We start from the raw sequence: 19,130 nt of genomic DNA, 5'->3' as shown, positions 1-19,130 counted from the left end.
AATGCTCACATACCACTGAGTGCTCCAACGGCTCCAAAATTTAAAGATTTTCCATCCATTATGCTGGCATCACACTCAATTTCACCCAAGAGATTTAGATTAGACCCCATTCCTGCATTTGTAAAAGGAGAATCCTAAAAGATAAACACAAAAATGAAAATACAATTAAGCTTATTTGTGTATAGGCGAGTTTTTTTATTTTTGTTTGGGGGTCATGCCTTGCAATGCTCTGGGCTTATACCTGGCTCTGGACTGCAGGAATCACTCCTGATGGGACCAAGAAACCATATGTAGTACAAGGAATTAAACCCAGATCAGAGACATGCAAGGCAGGTATACCATCTTTCTGTAATATCGCTCAGGCCCTGAAATCCAATTAGTTTTCTAAGACTCACACTTCACTGTTATATCAGGAGGACCTTCTTTCCAAACTACCAAGAAAAAAAAAAAAAACAATAGAAAAGTAAACAGTAATATACCTTATGAATTTCTGACATAGGAATCCTCAAATATTAAAAAAAAAATGGGACCGGAGCAATAGCACAGTGGTAGGACTTTTGCCTTGCATGCAGCTAACTCAGGATTGACCTGGGTTTGATCCTCGGCATCCCATATGGTCCCCTCAAGCCTGGAACTGTGACCATATCTTGCACCCCACCCTGCTATTGTCTCACTAGTCCTATAGATGCTTTTATTATTTACATTTATTTAAAAAATTTTTTTTCTTGGGGCCGGCGAGGTGGCGCTAGAGGTAAGGTGTCTGCCTTGCAAGCGCTAGCCAAGGAAGGACTGCGGTTTGATCCCCCAGAGTCCCATATGGTCCCCTTAAGACAGGGGCAATTGCTGAGCACTTAGCCAGGAGTAACCCCTGAGCATCAAACGGGTGTGGCCCGAAAAACCAAAAAAAAAATAATAATAATAATAGTAATTTTAAAAATAATAATTAACATTTTTCTTTTATCTTTTTTTTTTCTGGGCCACACCCAGTGGCGCTCAGGGGTCATTCCTGGCTATCTGCTCAGAAATCGCTCCCGGCAGGCATGGGGGACCATATGGGACGCTGGGATTAGAACCAACCACCTTAGGTCCTGGGTCGGCTGCTTGCAAGGCAAACGCCAATGTGCTATCTCTCCGGCCCCTATTTAAAAATTTTTGATGTGTGTTACACTGTTTGGGGGAAAATGCTCAGTTCCACAAGGCCACACCTGGGAGGATCACACAAATCCAGGTATTCAATCCAGGATGGCACATGTGCAAAACATGTTCTCTATCAACTGAGATAAAGAAAGCATCATACATGCTTCATGCTTTTATGGAAAATATTTTTCTTGCCTAATTGTCCTAACCAGACTATCTAGTATGTAGAAGCAACATCACTGGGTTTATATTCTTAGGGGAAAGCATTCTATCAACATTAGTTATGATAGTAGTTCTGGACTTATTTTTTCACAACTGGAAGCACTCTGGGGTTACTCCTATTACTGCAAATATCACAGAAATAACTCCTGGCATGTTTGGGAGGACTATATGGGATGTTGAGAATAAAATCTGGGTTGGCTGCATGCAGGCAAATGCTCTACCACTGTGCTATCACTCTGGCTCTCGTTCATTTTTGTAGATAGATTATATATATATATATATATATATATATATTATTTTAAGCAAGCTAAAATCACTTCTTGCAAATTAAACAAAAATTTGGATGCAGAAGCCAACCTGGGTTCAATCCCCAGGACATCATACAATTGTCCCCAAGTCTGCCAGGACTGAACTGTAAGCACAGATCCAAGAATAAACCCAGAGAACTATAGAGTGTACCCACCAATAGTAGCCTATACTCTATCTAAAAACCATATGTCAATTTACCTAATTAGGAGAGCCAGATTAGTCAGAAATACCACATAATTGTGGCGATTGAAATTTATGTTTCTAAAAATGTCATATGAACTTTCTATCCAGAATACATAAGAATAAAATATGATGCTCCCCTGAACTTTGCTAATTAGCAGTAATAACTTCACCCATAACTTCATTTAATGGTGATATACCATGATGAAAATGATCAGTGTTCAAGTAATGTACAAAAAAAGACTTTATCACATAAAGAATAATGACAATCTATAAATTAAGCATCAGATCCTATATACCGTATTTTCTGGCATATAAGACGACTTTTGAAATGAAAAAGTCAACTGAAAATCGGGGGTCATCTTATATGCTAAGTATGTCCCGAAAAACATGTCGACATGCCGCTAAATGAAAATCGTCTGGATATTGCCATGAAACTAATTTTCCAACTTGATCCTGCACCAGTCACTGCAAGACTGCCTCTCTAATTCAGCCAATTCAAGCAGGCTTTTTATGCATGCAAATTATACAATGTTCTGTACCCAAATCTACACTGTAAAAAAGCCTGCTCAGATTGGCCAGAGTCAGAGAGGAAGTCTAAAGTTAGGGGGTCGTCTTATACGCCAGATCGTCGGAAAATACGGTAGTTTAGGGTTTCAGTTAGTTTTTTGGTTTGGGTGCCACATCCAGCAGTAACAGTGCTCAGGGGTTATTCCTGGCTCTGTACTAAGGTGATGCCTGGTGATGCTCAGGCAACCACATAAAATACTAGAAATTAAATTAGTGGCTACATGAAAGGAAAAGACCTTCCTATAATCTCTCTGGCAAACCTTCAGTTTTTGAAAAAGTTGACTATGTTTTCAGTTGAAGTTTGATGCTTCAAGGTCAAAGAAATTGATACAAAAAAATTAAATAAGTATGTGCTCGCTTCGGCAACACATATACTAAAAAAATTAAATAAGTACTATTGAAGAAATTAAAGCATTCCAAAGCCAATGTTTACTACTAATTAAACAAATAACAATAAGATAACCAACACAGAAATCTACTCAAATTCCTCTCTCTCTTTTCCCTTATGCAAATTCTTTGAAATTCCTTTAGGGAATAAAAGATAGGCAAAGGGCCAGAGCGATAGCCCAGCAGTAGGAAATTTGCCTTGCACACAGCTGATCCAGGACGAAACTCAGTTCTGTTTGATCCCCGGCATCCCATAGCCAGGAGTAACCCCTGAGCATCACCGGTGTGTGACCCCCCCCCCAAAAAAAAAGATGAGTGAAAGAGGTGTGCATTAATTATACTGCTCTTTTCCTAGTTCTGAAAAATAGCTTTTATTTCTTAAAAAAAAAAAAAAAGATGAAACTGATAAGTGATCAATTTAATTTTACTGCAAGTAATTTTATTTAATCTTGCTTTTCAGGATGACTAATTGGAGAATATGAACAATTAGAAAGATCTATAACATGGAAAATTATGGGGTATGAGATTCCTCCTACTAATTGATATAATTTAGAACCAAAAATATTTCTTCATACCTAGAGCTAATTAGAGGTATTTGTTAATATGAAATTACAAAAAAAAAAAAAAATAGGGCCAGCGAGGTGGCGCTAGAGGTAAGGTGTCTGCCTTGCAAGCACTAGCCAAGGAAGGACCATGGTTCGATCCCCTGGCATCCCATACGGTCCCCCAAGCCAGGAGCAATTTCTGAGCGCTTAGCCAGGAGTAACTCCTGAGCATCAAACAGGTGTGGCCCAAAAAAAAAAAAAGAGAGAGAGAGCGAGAGAGAGAGACAGAGAGAGTGAGAGAGAGACAGAGAGAGAGAGAGAGAGAGAGAGAGAGAGAGAGAGAGAGAGAGAGAGAGAGAGAGAGAGAGAGAGAAGAAAAAAAAGGAAAAAGAAAGCAGCTAGGTCACTCAATGTTATGTTCAGTTAACAGAGCTTTAAAAACTTTCCTGGTGAGGGCCCAGAGAGATAGCACAGCGGCGTTTGCCTTGCAAGCAGCCAATCCAGGACCAAAGGTAATTGGTTCGAATCCCAGTGTCCCATATGGTCCCCCGTGCCTGCCAGGAGCTATTTCTGAGCAGACAGCCAGGAGTAACCCCTGAGCACCGCCGGGTGTGGCCCAAAAACCAAAAAAAAAAAAAAGCTTTCCTGGTGAGGGGCCAGAGCAATAGCACAAAGGAGAAGGTATTTCCCTTGCACGAGGCCAACATAGGTTCAATCCTTGGCATTCCATGTGATCCCTCAAGCATCTTTAGGAGTAATTCCTGAGTGCAGAGCCAGAAGTAACCCCTGAGCATTGCCAGATATGGTCCCCAAACAAACAACAACAAAAGATCTCTAGGTAAGGGCTTAGGAGATGTAGTTCAATGGTAGGTAAATGACCCATATATGCGAGAGCCTGGGTTAGATCTACACACACAACCTACAACACACATATACACACACCCCTACACACACAAACATACACACACACAACCACTCTCTGCCCCCAGGGAAGTTACATGTATGTGATATAATTGTGTTGGAAAACATGTCTCTTCCTAATACAGGGACAGTTTACTATTATAAATACTATTTGTTCATGTGTATGTATAGAAATCAGTAGATGTTTGCAAGTTCATTTTACCCATGTGCTTAAAAGAAGTATATGAGAGAAATTATTTCTACTGTGGCCATATATGTTCTAAGAACTGCTCTCTAAAAGGGGAAAAAAATTGTTTTTTACTTTTGGTCCATACCAAGTTGTGCTCAGGGCTTATACCTAGTTTTGTGCTCAGGGCTTATACCTAGTTTTGTGCTCAGGGTTTACTCAGGGTCTCTGCTCAAGGATCAGTCCTGTTGGCTCAAGGAGACATATGGGATGCTGGAGATGAAAGTCAGATCATCCACGTGCAGACAAGTACCTACTATACTATCACTCTGGTCCCAAAGAAGAAGAAAATGGGGGCTGGAGAGATAGCATGGAGGTAAGGCGTTTGCCTTTCATGCAGGAGGTCATCTGTTCGAATCCCAGCATCCCATATGGTCCCCCGTGCCTGCCTGGAGCAATTTCTGAGCCTGGAGCCAGGAATTACCCCTGAGCACTGCCGGGTGTGACCCAAAAAAAACCACAAAAAAAAAAAAAAAAGAAAGAAAAAAAGAAGAAGAAAATGGTTCTGTCCAAATACTAGTCAATTATATAGGATCATTTCAATGAAATGTATATTAGTTATGTTTATATTTTAGCCAATTAATAATTAATAAGGATGGAAGTTTAAGAATTGCTGGACTTTAATTAAGCAATTTCAGAATTGGACAGAGACATTTTTAATAGATCCAAGTCAAGTTGTTTTTTATTCATTAAAATTGAACCTTGGGGTATACTCGGACATTAGAAGCTCAGTTATTTAAAAATAGTTCTTAGAGAAACAAAAAGCCTCCCATTTTCATTCTGCAACTGCTCCTTAAGGACAGCAAGTATTCTTTCAATTTTTTGGTATTTTCTTTTTTTCTCTACCTCAGAACATATTTACAGATGCTTTACAGGCATGCTAAAAGTTCTTGCTGTGGTTGATCAAAGTCAGAATGCCTGAGGAAATTATTCAACTTAGGCAGCCCGGAATTAAATCTAGCCAAATAGTTACAGTGCTCTACTTTTTAACATGTGTTAAAGTAATAATTTTGCTATACAAGATGTAAGTTGAGAGAACATTTGTTTGCATCACATGCTGTTAACACTTAAGTCAAATAGAGCATACTGAAAATTCATTTGACAGTTCATTTTATACCTATTAAATTATACAAAAGACAGCATACTTTATGTTTTGTTTTTGTTTTTGTTTTGGGGCCACAACCGATGACACTCAGGAGTTACTCCTGGCTATGTGCTCAGAAATCGCTCCTGGCTTGGGGGGACCATATGGGACATTGGGGATCGAACTAAGGTCTGTCCTAGGTCAGCCACATGCAAGGCAAACGCCCTACAGCTGCATTATCGCTCCAACCCAGCATACTTAATGTTTTTAATAAAACAGAAGCAGGGGCCAGAGAGGTGGTGCAAGCGGTAAGGCATCTGCCTTGTGCGCACTAGCCTAGGACGGACTGTGGTTCAATCCCCCGATTGTTCCATATGGCCCCCCAAGCCAGGAGCGATTTCTGAGCACATAGCCAGGAGTATCACTGGTGTGGCCAAAAATAAAAAAAACAGAAACAGCATATTAGAAAATATACATTTTTATGATATTCTGCAGCATCCACACTCTCCTTTCAATGCACTGATGACAATATTTGTTCATTAGAGGATCTCTTAATATGATAATAATATCTTTTGGGGTTTTTTTTGGGGGGGGGGGCAAACCCTGCAGCGCTCAGAGGTTACTTCTGGCTCTGGGCTCAGAAATTGCCCATGTCAAGTTTGGGGGACCATATGGGATGCCAGGGATTGAACCCAGCTCCATTACAGGTCGGCCATGTGCAAGGCAAACGCCCTACTGCTGTGCTATTGCTCCAGCCCCGGCAATAATAGTCTATCCAAAAAATTAATCCATATATTTCTCTAATATTTCTCTAATTTATTAATAAAACTAAAAATATAAGGACCCTGGAGGTGGTAGAGATACAATAATTTTTTAACTAAAGGAAGGGGAATCTTAATAAAAATACACTACAGGAAGAGATCTGTACATTCAACTAGAAGCAAATAACAAACCATCATTCAACAGAGAAATATCTATATCACATTACTTTCAATACAGAAGGATGTGTGACCTCAGTAGAAACAATACAGTAGCAGAGAAAAATAAAATAAAATAGCATTACATATCTATTTTCCCTGCCAAAAAAATGCAGAAATATAGACATTTTTACTCACCACTTTTCTACTATTAATCTATCAAATTTGCTAATAAACACATAAAACAAACAGAAAAATGACATCACCCCCAGTTTATTTGCATGGTTTTTTAATTCAAATTCACAAAGCACAAAGCACAAAGCTTCAGCACAAAGAATTACTTGTCAAGCATTAATACGAGTCTCTAAAATAAAATGTTGGCTTCAACAGATGTGCACATCTGAAAAAGTTTTAAGCTTTATTTTAGTTGGAGTCTTTGTTATGTTCAGGAAGAAATTAGAACACACAGTACCTGAAATTGTCCTTTCCACATGAACTACAACAGAAAAGAAAAAACATAGATGTTTCTCTAGTAAAGCCAAATTTGGCACCCGTTTATGCTCCTCTTCGGCCAAAGAACAAATTAGATCTTTTAGTCATCTTCAGTATAATATGTAAGTATCACTCCAAAGGAACCATTGAGGTGAGCTCATGGTCAAAAGTGGAGGGACAGGGGGCCTTTGCTAACTTTATTAACATAGAAGTAGCAAAGAAGCTTCTTTGGATGAAAAAAAGACTTAGAACTCATTAGAAAATGTTAACCTCTACACAAACTCTAAGAGGGAAACCTAAATAAGTTACTCACTTGGAATTTTCAGAGCCTATTAAGTGTAAGTTACAGTTCTGATGTCCTGCGTTCCAGCATAAGTCTATCATGAGCTGCGTGAAAGTGTATATACCCACAGGAAGCAGACCCTGCATAATATTGACTGCCAGCAAAGTGCCAGCAGTGGGGATAGCCATACAACTATCAACTGGAATGAGAAGATTCCACTGTTAAGATGGTTGCTTTACTACACCGACATACAAGCCTTCATTGGTCTTATTTAAATCTACGCTCATAAATTTAATAATTGTATGAATCATTTTTGTTTTTGTTTTTGTTTTTGTATTTTTGGGCCATACCCGGCGGTGCTCAGGGGTTACTCCTGGCTGTCTGCTCAGAAATAGGTCCTGGTAGGCATGGGGGACCATATGGGACACCAGGATTCGAACCAACCACCTTTGGTCCTGAATCAGGGCTGCTTGCAAGGCAAACGCCGCTGTGCTATCTCTCTGGGCCCATATGAATCGTTTTTAATTATACTTTTTAATTGTTTAAAACTTGTTTTACTTTCAAGCAGGATTTCAGATATGATCTTGATGAGATTCTTTAAAATTACATAATTTAAAATTTTTCGACATTTCTTTCCAGATTCTGCATAAAAACCTGGGTTTGAGAAATGAACAAAAACTGAAAATCAAAAGCGGTCTTTGAGATTGATCATTATATCAATCTGTGATTTTGTTGAACACAGAATATCTTTGCCTAGCTTCTTCATTACTAAAAATTTGAAAGCAGATATTAGATTACAAAGTTGGTAGACCCAAACATACACATACACACAACACATACACACACACATACACACACACACACACACACACACACACACACACACACACACACAGAGAGAGAGAAACACACACAGAGTTTCAATAATCAATACTATATATCCAGGGCTAAAAAATCTGATTAAATCCTCTAAATCTAATATCTCTATTAATACATGAGACATTTTACACTCCATCCATAAATTTCATTGCTATCACAAACACAAAACACAGCGATACCTCCTATCCTGCTTCATACAAAACGTAGCTCTAAATAGCTCAAAATTGAATTCTAAAATGTAGGAAAATAACAACTTGAAGAGCAAAAAACAGGATTGACATAATGCAACAACCTCCTCAGGAACTGCTGAGTCACATTTTCTTGGACCTCATCTTCTTTTCTTTTTAGATTGAGACCATTGTGAATTACAAATCCTTCATAGTTGGATTTCAGGCACACAGTGACAGTGAATTAAGGTATTCCCACCATCAGTGTTGACCTCCCTCCACCAAAGTTCCCAGCATGCATCTCATACCTGCACCCTCAGCCCCCTGCCCTACTAGTTTAAAAGGTACTCTTTTTTTTGGGGGGGGGTCACATCTGGCAGTGCTCAGGGGTTACTTCTGGCTCTATGCTCAGAAATCGCTCCTGGCAGACTCGGGGGACCATATGGGATGCCGGGATTCGAATCACCATCCTTCTGCATGCAAGGCAAATGCCCTACCTCCAAGCTATCTCTCCGGCTCTAACAGGTACATTTTAAGTTTAGATTGTTTTAGCCTGGGTCTCATGATTCTTTTGTCACTGAGTTTGGCTGTGGTATTTAGTTCTGGCTTCTTTTTTTCTCCACCAATGCACCTGAGACCACTTTTTCTTCTTTTTTCTCAGTTTGTAGAAAGACACAGAAATATGAGGTAAAACAAAGTAATTCATGTCCCAAGGTTCTATAAAAATGGTGGGAACCCTTATTTAGAAGATACAAATTGGGCCCGGAGAGATAGCACAGCGGCTTTGCCTTGCAAGCAGCCGATCCAGGACCAAAGGTGGTTGGTTCGAATCCTGGTGTCCCATATGGTCCCCCGTGCCTGCCAGGAGCTATTTCTGAGCAGACAGCCAGGAGGAACCCCTGAGCACCGGCGGGTGTGGCCCAAAACCAAAAAAAAAGAAAATACAAATTAAAATATCTTTAAAGGATGTGTGTGTGGCAGGGTTGCTTTTTTAGTCTTTGTTTGTATGTATTTTGGGGGTTTTTGCATAGGTGCAGCAAATACTGGGGAATTAGAAAGAAAATATCCTTGGCCTAAAAAAACAGGGTGTCCCTACCCATGAAACATACTGTCATTAAGACCAACTACAGGGTGGCCGAGGAGGTGGCACTAGAGGTAAGGTGTCTGCCTTGCAAGCCCTAGCCAAGGAAGGACCGCGGTTCGATCCTCCGGCGTCCCATATGGTCCCCCCAAGACAGGGGCGATTTCTGAGCACTTAGCCAGGAGTAACCCCTGAACATTAAACGGGTGTGGCCCCAAAAACCAAAAAAAAAGAAAAAGAAAAGATAAAGTAGTAATAATATCCAGATCCAGAGATAACAAAGGAGAGCCAAGAGGACTAGTCCCTGGTAGGAAGCTTGCCACAAATAGTGGAGCAGTGCAGTCAGAGCAAAGAATGGATCAATATGGCAATGATAATTGGAACTGATCACTCAGAATAATAACCGGGTACTGATGGAGTTAAAGTGATTAACTTCATTAACAATAGTGCATAAAGGTCAAGTCTCCAACTACAACCTATGAATAGATCTCTAATGTCTGTCAATAACTGGGCGTGAGTTTGTATGCAGTGGACCCTTCTATGTTTGACTAATCTATATAGTAAACAATCCATGCCTATATTGTATAACAGCCTCTAGTACATACTATCCCTCCTTCCTCCCCACCCCTTTCAGAACTCCTTCTATCTTCTTAGCCCCTCAATCTTGATCTTTATCTCTCACTATTTAACTCTCTTTACCCTCAGTTCTTAACTCATTAAAAATCGAGATAGACCCCTGCCCCAATAAGCTGCCACCCAGCTCCCAAAGCGAAAGGACACCCTCTCAGTCACACATCTCTCACCCTGACAAGAAGCTGCAACCACCACTCCTGCTGACACATTCTACGCAACCCTTTTTCTCACATACACTACCTCAATGCAGATTGTTGCATGCTACCAGATTTAGCTCCAGAAAGACCCCCAGCTAGAGGACAGTACCTTATCCCTTACTACAGCAAACCATTTTTCAGACTCAATAAGACTATGGTGGGGACAAAATGTACCCTGGATCTCAATCCCCCCAAGACTATCTCAAAAGACTTAATGGGAATATCTATATTTTCTTCGTATGTTTAATTCCTTAATAGTTATACCTCTTGGTTTGTTTATTTTCAAATGTAAAGGTAGCTTCTTCCTCTATCCCATTTTTTAATTTTTATTTTTCCTTGTTTTGGTGGTTCTGCTTAATATGAAATTAGTAGAAAAGTCTTACTTGGGGGCCGGGCAGTGGCGCTAGAGGTAAGGTGCCTCCCTTGCCTGCGCTAGCCTTGGACGGACCGTGTTTCGATCCCCCGGCGTCCCATATGGTCCCCCAAGCCAGGAGTGACTTCTGAGCGCATAGCCAGGAGTAACCCCTGAGCGTCACCGGGTGTGGCCCAAAAAATCAAAAAAAAAAAAAAAAAAAAAGAAAAGTCTTACTTGAGATAAAAGCTCAGGTCAAAACCAGATAACAGAAACTGTAGAGCCTGTCATTTTTACCCCCAAATGCACCTACAGTATAATTTGGCAACATTCCTTTTTGCATAGGCACACTAAAATGGGGAAATCTTATTATGGAAATAAGCTCTCATCTACTAGAATTAAGAACCCATAAATTTTATAAGACAGGGTGCCTCCCACCCTGAACATTTGTCATGGGGTCTCAACTTAGACCTCATGGGATCAACATCAACCATCCAAACCTGAACCCCAGATCCCAACCTTAGAACTGATACAATTTCCTGCAATAGCACCAGGAATCAAACTTCCCTGGGGAAAGTTTAATACCACTCCGGCACCAACGTGCACCAGAGTAGGTTCATACAACGTAGTGACACCGAGGAAACAGCAATAACTTGATCTAAGGGTAGGTTGCCCTACCTCATCCCCTAATGGAGAGATGAAATCAGAAGACAATCCATCCTTTGATCTGTACAAAAACCAAGATCCCTAATTGTAGAAGACTGACCACAACTACCATGACTGAGCAGAATTTCAGAACCACAAAGAAAGACTCTATCCTAGACTTCATCCTATGTGCAAAAACCAAGATCACTAATTACAGAGGACTGATATTGACAACCACATCCAAGCAGAACACTATCTGGCACCATAAAAGGACCTTAGGGTTTAACAATGAACATGTCCGGAGCCTGTAGTTGATCCCATGACAGCATGCTTCAAAGGTGGAGAAACCCTGTAAATCTTACACCAAGGGAATTTCCTTTCAAATTTCAATACTTACTGTGCCTTAAAAAAAAAAAAAGAAGAAACCTTGCCACACCAGCCCCCCACCTTTTAAAGGGCTCCTGCATGTTTTCTTTTTTTTTTTTAACAAAACCATAGAACATGAATCATCTTGTTCTGCCTCAGTTTTCTATATCTTCCTACAAGTTGAGAAAAAAAAAAAAAGTGGGCCATACTAGGGGCAAAGCAGTCTCATGAGCACTGAGTGGAAATAAAAAATGATCAGACCTAAACACCCAACCCAAAGTCAATGACAACAGAATCAAGAGACCCAAACTACAACAACCTATACACAAAAGCGACCTGTTAAACTAGCAGTCCAGGGGGCTAAGGATGGAGGTATGGGAGGCTTGCTGGGAACAGTGGTGGAGGGAGGTCAACACTGGTGGTGGGAATTGCCCTAATTCACTGTCTCTATGTACCTTAAATATAACTTTGAAAGACTTATTATAATGTGTTACATCCCATCTAAGGAAAGCTCGCACCAGACGTGGTCTTTTCCTTCCCTGGTGCAGGGCTTTCCTCTTCTAAAAGAATTATTTGCCAAAAGGCCCGCTTAGCAAAGTCAATCATTTGACCCTTTGCATGGATCATTGGCGGTAATTCCAACATGGCTGTAATATTACATCCTTCTCTATTTGGCCACTATAGAAATCCAGCCTCAGCTCTCCTACAGACAAAGAAATGTCAGTACCAAAGCCCGCCAAAAGTCTCCTGCTGAGCTCTTTTGTGATCTCTCTCTCCCCCCATTTCCTTAAAGGTATCTGGTTTCTCTTTACCTGTCTCTTCATATGCTAATTCTAGCTCTGATCTCATTGGTTCATCCCCTTTTCTTTTCTCCCTGGCTACGTCCCAAAATTCGTCTATATAAGGCCCAATTCAAGAAATAACCTCTCTCTCTGGCCTCTCCCTCACCACTTGTTTTCACTATGTAATTCTGTGTGGTTTCATTTATTTCATATTTCATAATTCATACTTCATATTCGCTTGATTCCCAGTGGAAAAATAACCCACTAAGGTTTGCTTCTGGGACTTTTATCTAATTATGATCAAAGTCCGCAGCAATAATGCACATTGGTCTCAAAAATTATAAAAAAAAAAGTGCAAACAAGTTCTAAAAAAAAAAATAAGGAAGAGATAGGAGGGTGCAAAATGCTTGTCCCAGAGGCAGGCAGGGAAGAGGGCAGGGTTGGAAAACCAGGAACCATGGTGGTGGGAAACTTTCATGGGTATGGATTTAGGGGGTACATTGTAAAACTGAAACTCAATTTTTTTTTGTTTTTTTTTTGTTTTTGGTGATGCTCAGGGGTTACTCCTGGCTATGAGCTTAGAAGTCGCTCCTGGCTTGGGGGACCCTATGGGACGCCAGGGGATCCCTAGGCTAGCGCTGGCAAGGCAGATAGATACCTTACCTCTAGCGCCACCGCTAGAAACTCAATTTTGAACCATTTTGTAATCACTGTTTAAATTTTTTTTTTTTTTTTGGTTTTTGGGCCACACCCGGTAACGCTCAGGGGTTACTCCTGGCTATGTGCTCAGAAGTTGCTCCTGGCTTGGGGGACCATATGGGACACCGGGGGATCGAACCGCGGTCCGTCCAAGGCTAGACAGGCAAGGCAGGCACCTTACCTTTAGCGCCACTGCCGGGCCCCCACTGTTTAAATTTTTAAAATGTAAAAATATACTATCTAGCTTCAACAAAAAATATTAAGACAAATATCCTTTCATCTGACTATCTTCTTTATTTTGTATAGTGAAAGTTTGAAGGCCTCCTTAGCACCCAAAGAAATACATGCTTAAGGTTGTTTGACTCCTCACTCTTGAGTACAAAGAATTAGAGCAAACAGTCTTTTCTTTGATCCCTTGATATCTTCAATCACAAGTAGACCCAACTAACATCACACTAGATAAGAACCTTCAACGACCACAGCTTCATGATCCAGATATGTTTGGAAAATACATTACTTAGAGAAAGGAAATGATGTTAGGAAATCTTCCCATTGAACATACAGAGAAAATGTAGGTCTCCCATCACTATGAACATTCATATTCATAAATCTTGCGTAACAATGGGGAAGGAGGAATAAAGCAATTTCTAAATTGCTCAGAGAAGTCCACAGTAAAAACTACCTAACAATATACCAGCTTCTTACTATGTTTGTTGACATTGCTGGGAAACACGGATCATATAACTAAGGGTTAACTCAACAGTTACCAGTCATTAATGAGCACAAACACAGAAATTATTTGTAGTACAAATAAAGAGAAATACCTCAAGTTCCACCAAAGCTGCTGTCACTGCATCTGTCACAAGAGCACCAGCCTGGAGCTTTTCAATTGCCTATGAAATCAAGGAGAAAGATCATTCATTGAAGAAATCACATATTTCCAACTAAACTATCAACTTTCCAAAGACTCAAAGTGTTGGTGACATTCAGAAATAATCAAAACTGACCTTTCGTAAAATAAAATAGCTCAATAGCTGAAAACATGCCTTGCATACATTAGGCCTGTGTTTATTATTTCCTGTTTTTTAAATTGAATCACCATGAATTATAAAGTTACAAAGATATTTGTGATTTTGAGTTTCAGGCATACCTTGTTCCAATCCCCATCCCTTCACCAGCATCCACTGTGCTCCACCAATGGCCCCAGTTTCCCTCCCGACCCCAGCTTGCCTCGTGATGGGCACTTTTCCCCTGCTCCACTGTCCTAGTGTTTCCTTTCCTAACTTATTCACCTCACCCTTGCCACAGTGGCAAATCTCCTACTTCAAGTCTCCAGTTATCCTGCTCTTCCATTCTCTTGTTATTGAGCATCTGAAATTCTTCTATGAAGTTTCTTTATATCCCACATATGAAAGAGATTGTTCTCAATCTGTTCTTCTCCCTCTACCTGATTCCACTCATTATAAAACTTTCCAGATCCATCCACGTTGCATTTTGATTCCTAAAACTATCTGATCCCAAAGCACTGCCAAGAGTAAACCCCAAGTACAAAGTCAGGTAGTTCTTCTGAAGGACCATGAAGGATAGTCCAAAATAGCAAAACAGGAAAAGAAAATTGATCTTTCAAAGTTCCATACTTCAAAAAAACTTTTGAAACATGTTTCAAATGATGCAAGTATATAATTTATGCTTAAAATAATGCAAGGATAATTTATGACATTGATAAGTTAATATTTTTGAAATAAGAAAATGAATTAAATCCAGCTACTAACTTTATTAAGTGAAGGGGCTTTACTTATCATAGGAAAATTCAAAATAGCTGCCGAAATTATGCTGATTCATTTTGGTTAAAATTCAATAGGAAAAAAATTTATATTTTTAAAAGATAATTAAATATCAGAGTGGGTATGGCATTTGACTTGTACTCACCTGACCCAGGTTCGATCCCCAGCATCCCATATGGTCCTGTGAGCCTGCCAGAAGTAATTTCTGAGTGTGGGCCAGGAATAAACCTTGAGCAACAATGGATGTGGCCCAAATCCAAAGGGGGAGGAGAAGGTAATTAACTATCAAACTAATATAATAATTTATCCTTCAAAAGACACTCCTACCCATCTTATTAAAGTGATTCTAAGTTACAGTGTTGATAGATGAAGACACTGGAAAAGTCATTTTTGATAGCATAATGTCTAGATATAACTTATAGTATACTAAGACAAACAAATTATTTCATTATAATATAAATGATAGAAGCAAAGTTCTACATTATAATATTGCTTCCTTGTTATAAATTAAGAGATAAAAAAGACTTTTTTCATTTTGGGAGGGCTTGTTCCTGACTTTCAGGAAAAGTGATTTCTAAGTCAACTCCTAAAATTGCAACTTATAAAAGAAACTCCAACTTAGTAAACAACAAGAAAACGCAGACACTTGTTTTCATCCTTAACTGTTTAAATAAATAATTCATTTACTGTATAAACTGAAAACTGACACTGTAGTCTGCATTGTTGTCAATGTTGGGGGGCCTTGCCTTTCATGTCACTTTCTTCCCTTTTGACACAGAATTCTTGTCCAGAGCAATCAGTTCCAGCTATCATTATCCTAGTAGAGGCTTATCTACTCTAACTGCACTCACCGCTCTTTGTGGTGAGCTTCCTAACTGGTCTGGACCTCCTGACCCTTAATTCTATTGTCTTTAGATATCATTACCATACTGTCTTTTATATTTCTTATATCTCACAAATGAGTGAGATTATTCTATGTCTATTCTTTCTATCTAGCTAATTTCACTCAGCATAATAGTGTCCATATTGATCTATGTTTAAGAAAATTTCATTAGTTCATTTTTCCAAACGGCTACATAGTATTCCATTATGTAGATATACCATGGTTTCTTTAGTCACACATCTATTTTTAAGAACCTGGATTGTTTCCAGATTCTAGCTACTATAAATAGTACCGCTCTGATCAGAGAAGTGCAGAGGGCTTTTTTTTTTTTTTATTGTGTTTTTGTGCTCCTGAGGTATATCCCTAGGCATAGTATTGTTGGATCATAGGGGAGACCAATTTCTGGCTTTTTCAGGAATGTCCATTTTGTTTTCCAAAAAAGGCTCGACCAGTCTGCATTCGCACCAGCAATAAAAAGAGGTCCTATATTCCCACATCCACACCAGCATTGGTTATTCTTGTTTTTTTGTGATCTAGTGGGCTAGTCTTTGTGCTGTGAAAAGATATCTCATTGTTGTTTTGATTTGCATCTCCATGAGACTAGTGAAGTAGAGAATTTTTTCATGTATTTCTTGGTCATTTGTATTTCTTCTTTGAGGAAATATCTGTTTCTTTCTTTCTTTTTTTGTTTTTGGTTTTGGTTTTGGTTTTAGTTTTTGGGTCACACACAGCAGTGCTCAGGGGTTACTCCTGGCTCTATGCTCAGAAATCGCTCCTGGCAGGCTCAGGGGACCATATGGTATGGTCCCCACAGCATACATAAACTTTTAGGGGGGCTCAGCCCACCAGATGTATCCTCAGATTTTCCTGGTGGGGAGAACTAAAATAACCCCCCTGGGGCTCCTCAAAAGGCCAACTGTAGATGCCTTTTTCCCCTGCGTGAATGGTTGAGGAATTTCCCATTTAACTATCTCTCCTTTGTAAATATCAGGCAAAATTATGACCTCTATCAAATAATTTGGCTCAGAAATTCCAGCACCAAAGATTATTTGAGAGCCCCTTTTCTGGATATTAGCCAGCCCTAAAAGCAAAGACAATACTTTTTCTCTCTTTTTCAAATACGTCGTTGCAGCTGCATTTTCTGGTAATCAAGGGCGTAACCAGAATGCAGATCCTGGCTATTAACTATTGACCATCCTTTAAAAATAAGGAAACTCACTTTTGGAGATTTGGCTCCTCCCTTTACTTAACCTCTAAAACATGGGTCTTCAAACTTTTTAAAGTGGGGGCCGGATTATGGTTCATTTAAGAGCTGGAGGGCCGGACTATATGAGCTACTAATTCCTGCTCACACTGCACATATCTTTTATAAATAAAATGAAAACCATTTATAAATAAACAGATCACGCACCAGTATTTCAATGGGAACTGTGGGCCTGCTTTTGGCTAATGAGATGGTCAATGTCCGGTTCCATATTTGTCACGGCCAGCCGTAACAAGTGATGCAAATGGGCATCAGTTAATCTTGATCTGGTTGGAGATTTCAGATGTTTCATTCTTGAAAAAGTCTGTTCACAGGCATAAGTGCTACCAATGATGGTTACCATTTTGAGTGCATGGTTCCTGATATTTGGATATACACTGAGTGTATATGCTGACAGGTATCTTGGCAACCAAACAGCACTCACTGCTGGCGGGCCAGATCAGACTCCTCTGCGGGCCGCATGTGGCCCGCGGGCCGTAGTTTGAAGACCCCTGCTCTAAAACAATAGAGTCCAGTCCACTAAAGATCAAGTTCCTAGATATTGTCTACTCCCTCCTAATCCTAATTTTGCATTTAAAGTAAGCTTGCAAAGAGTTGCCTTGAGTTGTAACCTTCTCCTTTGTAACCTAGAATTTTTACAGTCACACCCATAGCTTTGGTGCTGTTACTGTTATACTATGCTTTGTAATTATAATTATTCTTTACCTATGGCTAATTTTACCCCTATAAATTCCCCTGCTCAAAAAATTAAACTTGTTGCACTCCTGCCAATAAATGTGTTGACCCCACATACTCTGTGTAGTTTAATTATTTTATATTTCACCGTCCGTGCAACCCACTCTCCCTAAAGTGGATTCATCAAAATCCCACTGATGGCTGTAGGACAGAAGCTGCCCACAGCAATATGGGATACCAGGATTCGAACCACCCACCTTCTGCATGAAAGGCAAATGCCTTACGTCCATGTATCTCTCTGGCCCCATATCTGTTTATTTCTTCTCCCCACTTTTGGATGGGGTGAAATGTTTTGTTTTGTAAAGTTCAATCAGTGCCTTATATGTCTTAGATATTAAACCCTTATCTGATGGATATTGGGCGAATAGTTTCTCCCATTCCATTGGTGAATATTGTTCCTAGTCACTATTTCCTTTGAAGTGCAGAAGATTCTCAGTTTAATGTAGTCCCATTTGTTTGTATTGCTTCCATGTGCATGGCCAGCAGTGGTTTATCCTTAAAGATGCCTTTAGTTTCAGTGTTGTGGAGTATTCTGCCTATGTTTTCCTCTACAATTTCAGGTCTGATATCAAGTTTTTTTGGTTTGTTTTCTGTTTTAATTTGTATTGTGGTCAAAGTGAATTACAAATCATTCACAGTAATATTTAAGGCACATAGTGACAATGAATGAGGGGCATTCCCACCACCAGTGTTGTCCTCCCTCTACCAATTCCCAGCATACATCCCACATCTCCCTCCTTTACGGCCCTTAGTGCTACTGCAACTGTTCCCCAATTGTACAGCTTATTATAGATTGGATATCAATTCTGTTGTCATTGACTTTGGATTTGGTATTCAAGTCTGATCACTTTTTATTTCCACCAAATGAACATACAATTGTCTAATCTTAGTACCATCCATTTCCCCCCCCCTCAAATTATGAGGTTGATCAAGGTGATTCCAGTAATATGGTTCTACTGGAAATATAAGAAAAGATATGGGAGAAGAAAAGAAAGAAAAAAAGGGCAAACAAAAAAGAGAAAAAAAACTAGGAGTCCGTCTGGGAGTTATAAATATCTATTTAGAAGAAGAAAGGAAAAAAAGAAAAAAAGGTAACAAAACAAAACAAAAACAAAAACAATAAGAGAGTGACAACCAAAGTTCAAAAAGAATTTAAAAAATAAGAATGATCCACGAAACATCCAGGTTTGTCTATAACATCACCTGGAAGCAATCCTCTACCAGGGAAGACCCTACCACTGCTCAGACATCGACCTGCTCAAAAGAGACTTCCCTTAATACTGAGAAGACCTAACAACAACAACAACCTGCTTACAGGACAGGACTCCCTGTATTGCCCTTTAATGATGAGGTGAAACGAGAGGACGCTCCACATCATGACTTCAATGTA

General features: G+C 39.6%; 1 protein-coding gene across 1 annotated transcript in view; it reads right to left on the bottom strand.

Moving 5' to 3' along the window:
- TASP1 (taspase 1) overlaps nucleotides 1-19,130 on the bottom strand; it is a 205,785-nt gene that overhangs the window by 165,118 nt on the left and 21,537 nt on the right. Inside the window, exons 4-5 of the mRNA XM_049774347.1 lie at nucleotides 13,899-13,967; nucleotides 14-134 (exon numbers count right to left, since the gene is read on the bottom strand). Of these exons, the coding sequence (XP_049630304.1) occupies nucleotides 14-134; nucleotides 13,899-13,967 (190 nt within the window). The remainder of the gene's footprint in view (nucleotides 1-13; nucleotides 135-13,898; nucleotides 13,968-19,130) is intronic.

Source organism: Suncus etruscus, chromosome 6, assembly GCF_024139225.1.
Source record: "Suncus etruscus isolate mSunEtr1 chromosome 6, mSunEtr1.pri.cur, whole genome shotgun sequence".
Taxonomy (NCBI): domain Eukaryota; kingdom Metazoa; phylum Chordata; class Mammalia; order Eulipotyphla; family Soricidae; genus Suncus; species Suncus etruscus.
The sequence above is the reverse complement of the archived record's forward strand: the minus strand, read 5'-3'. Positions and strand labels throughout refer to the sequence as shown.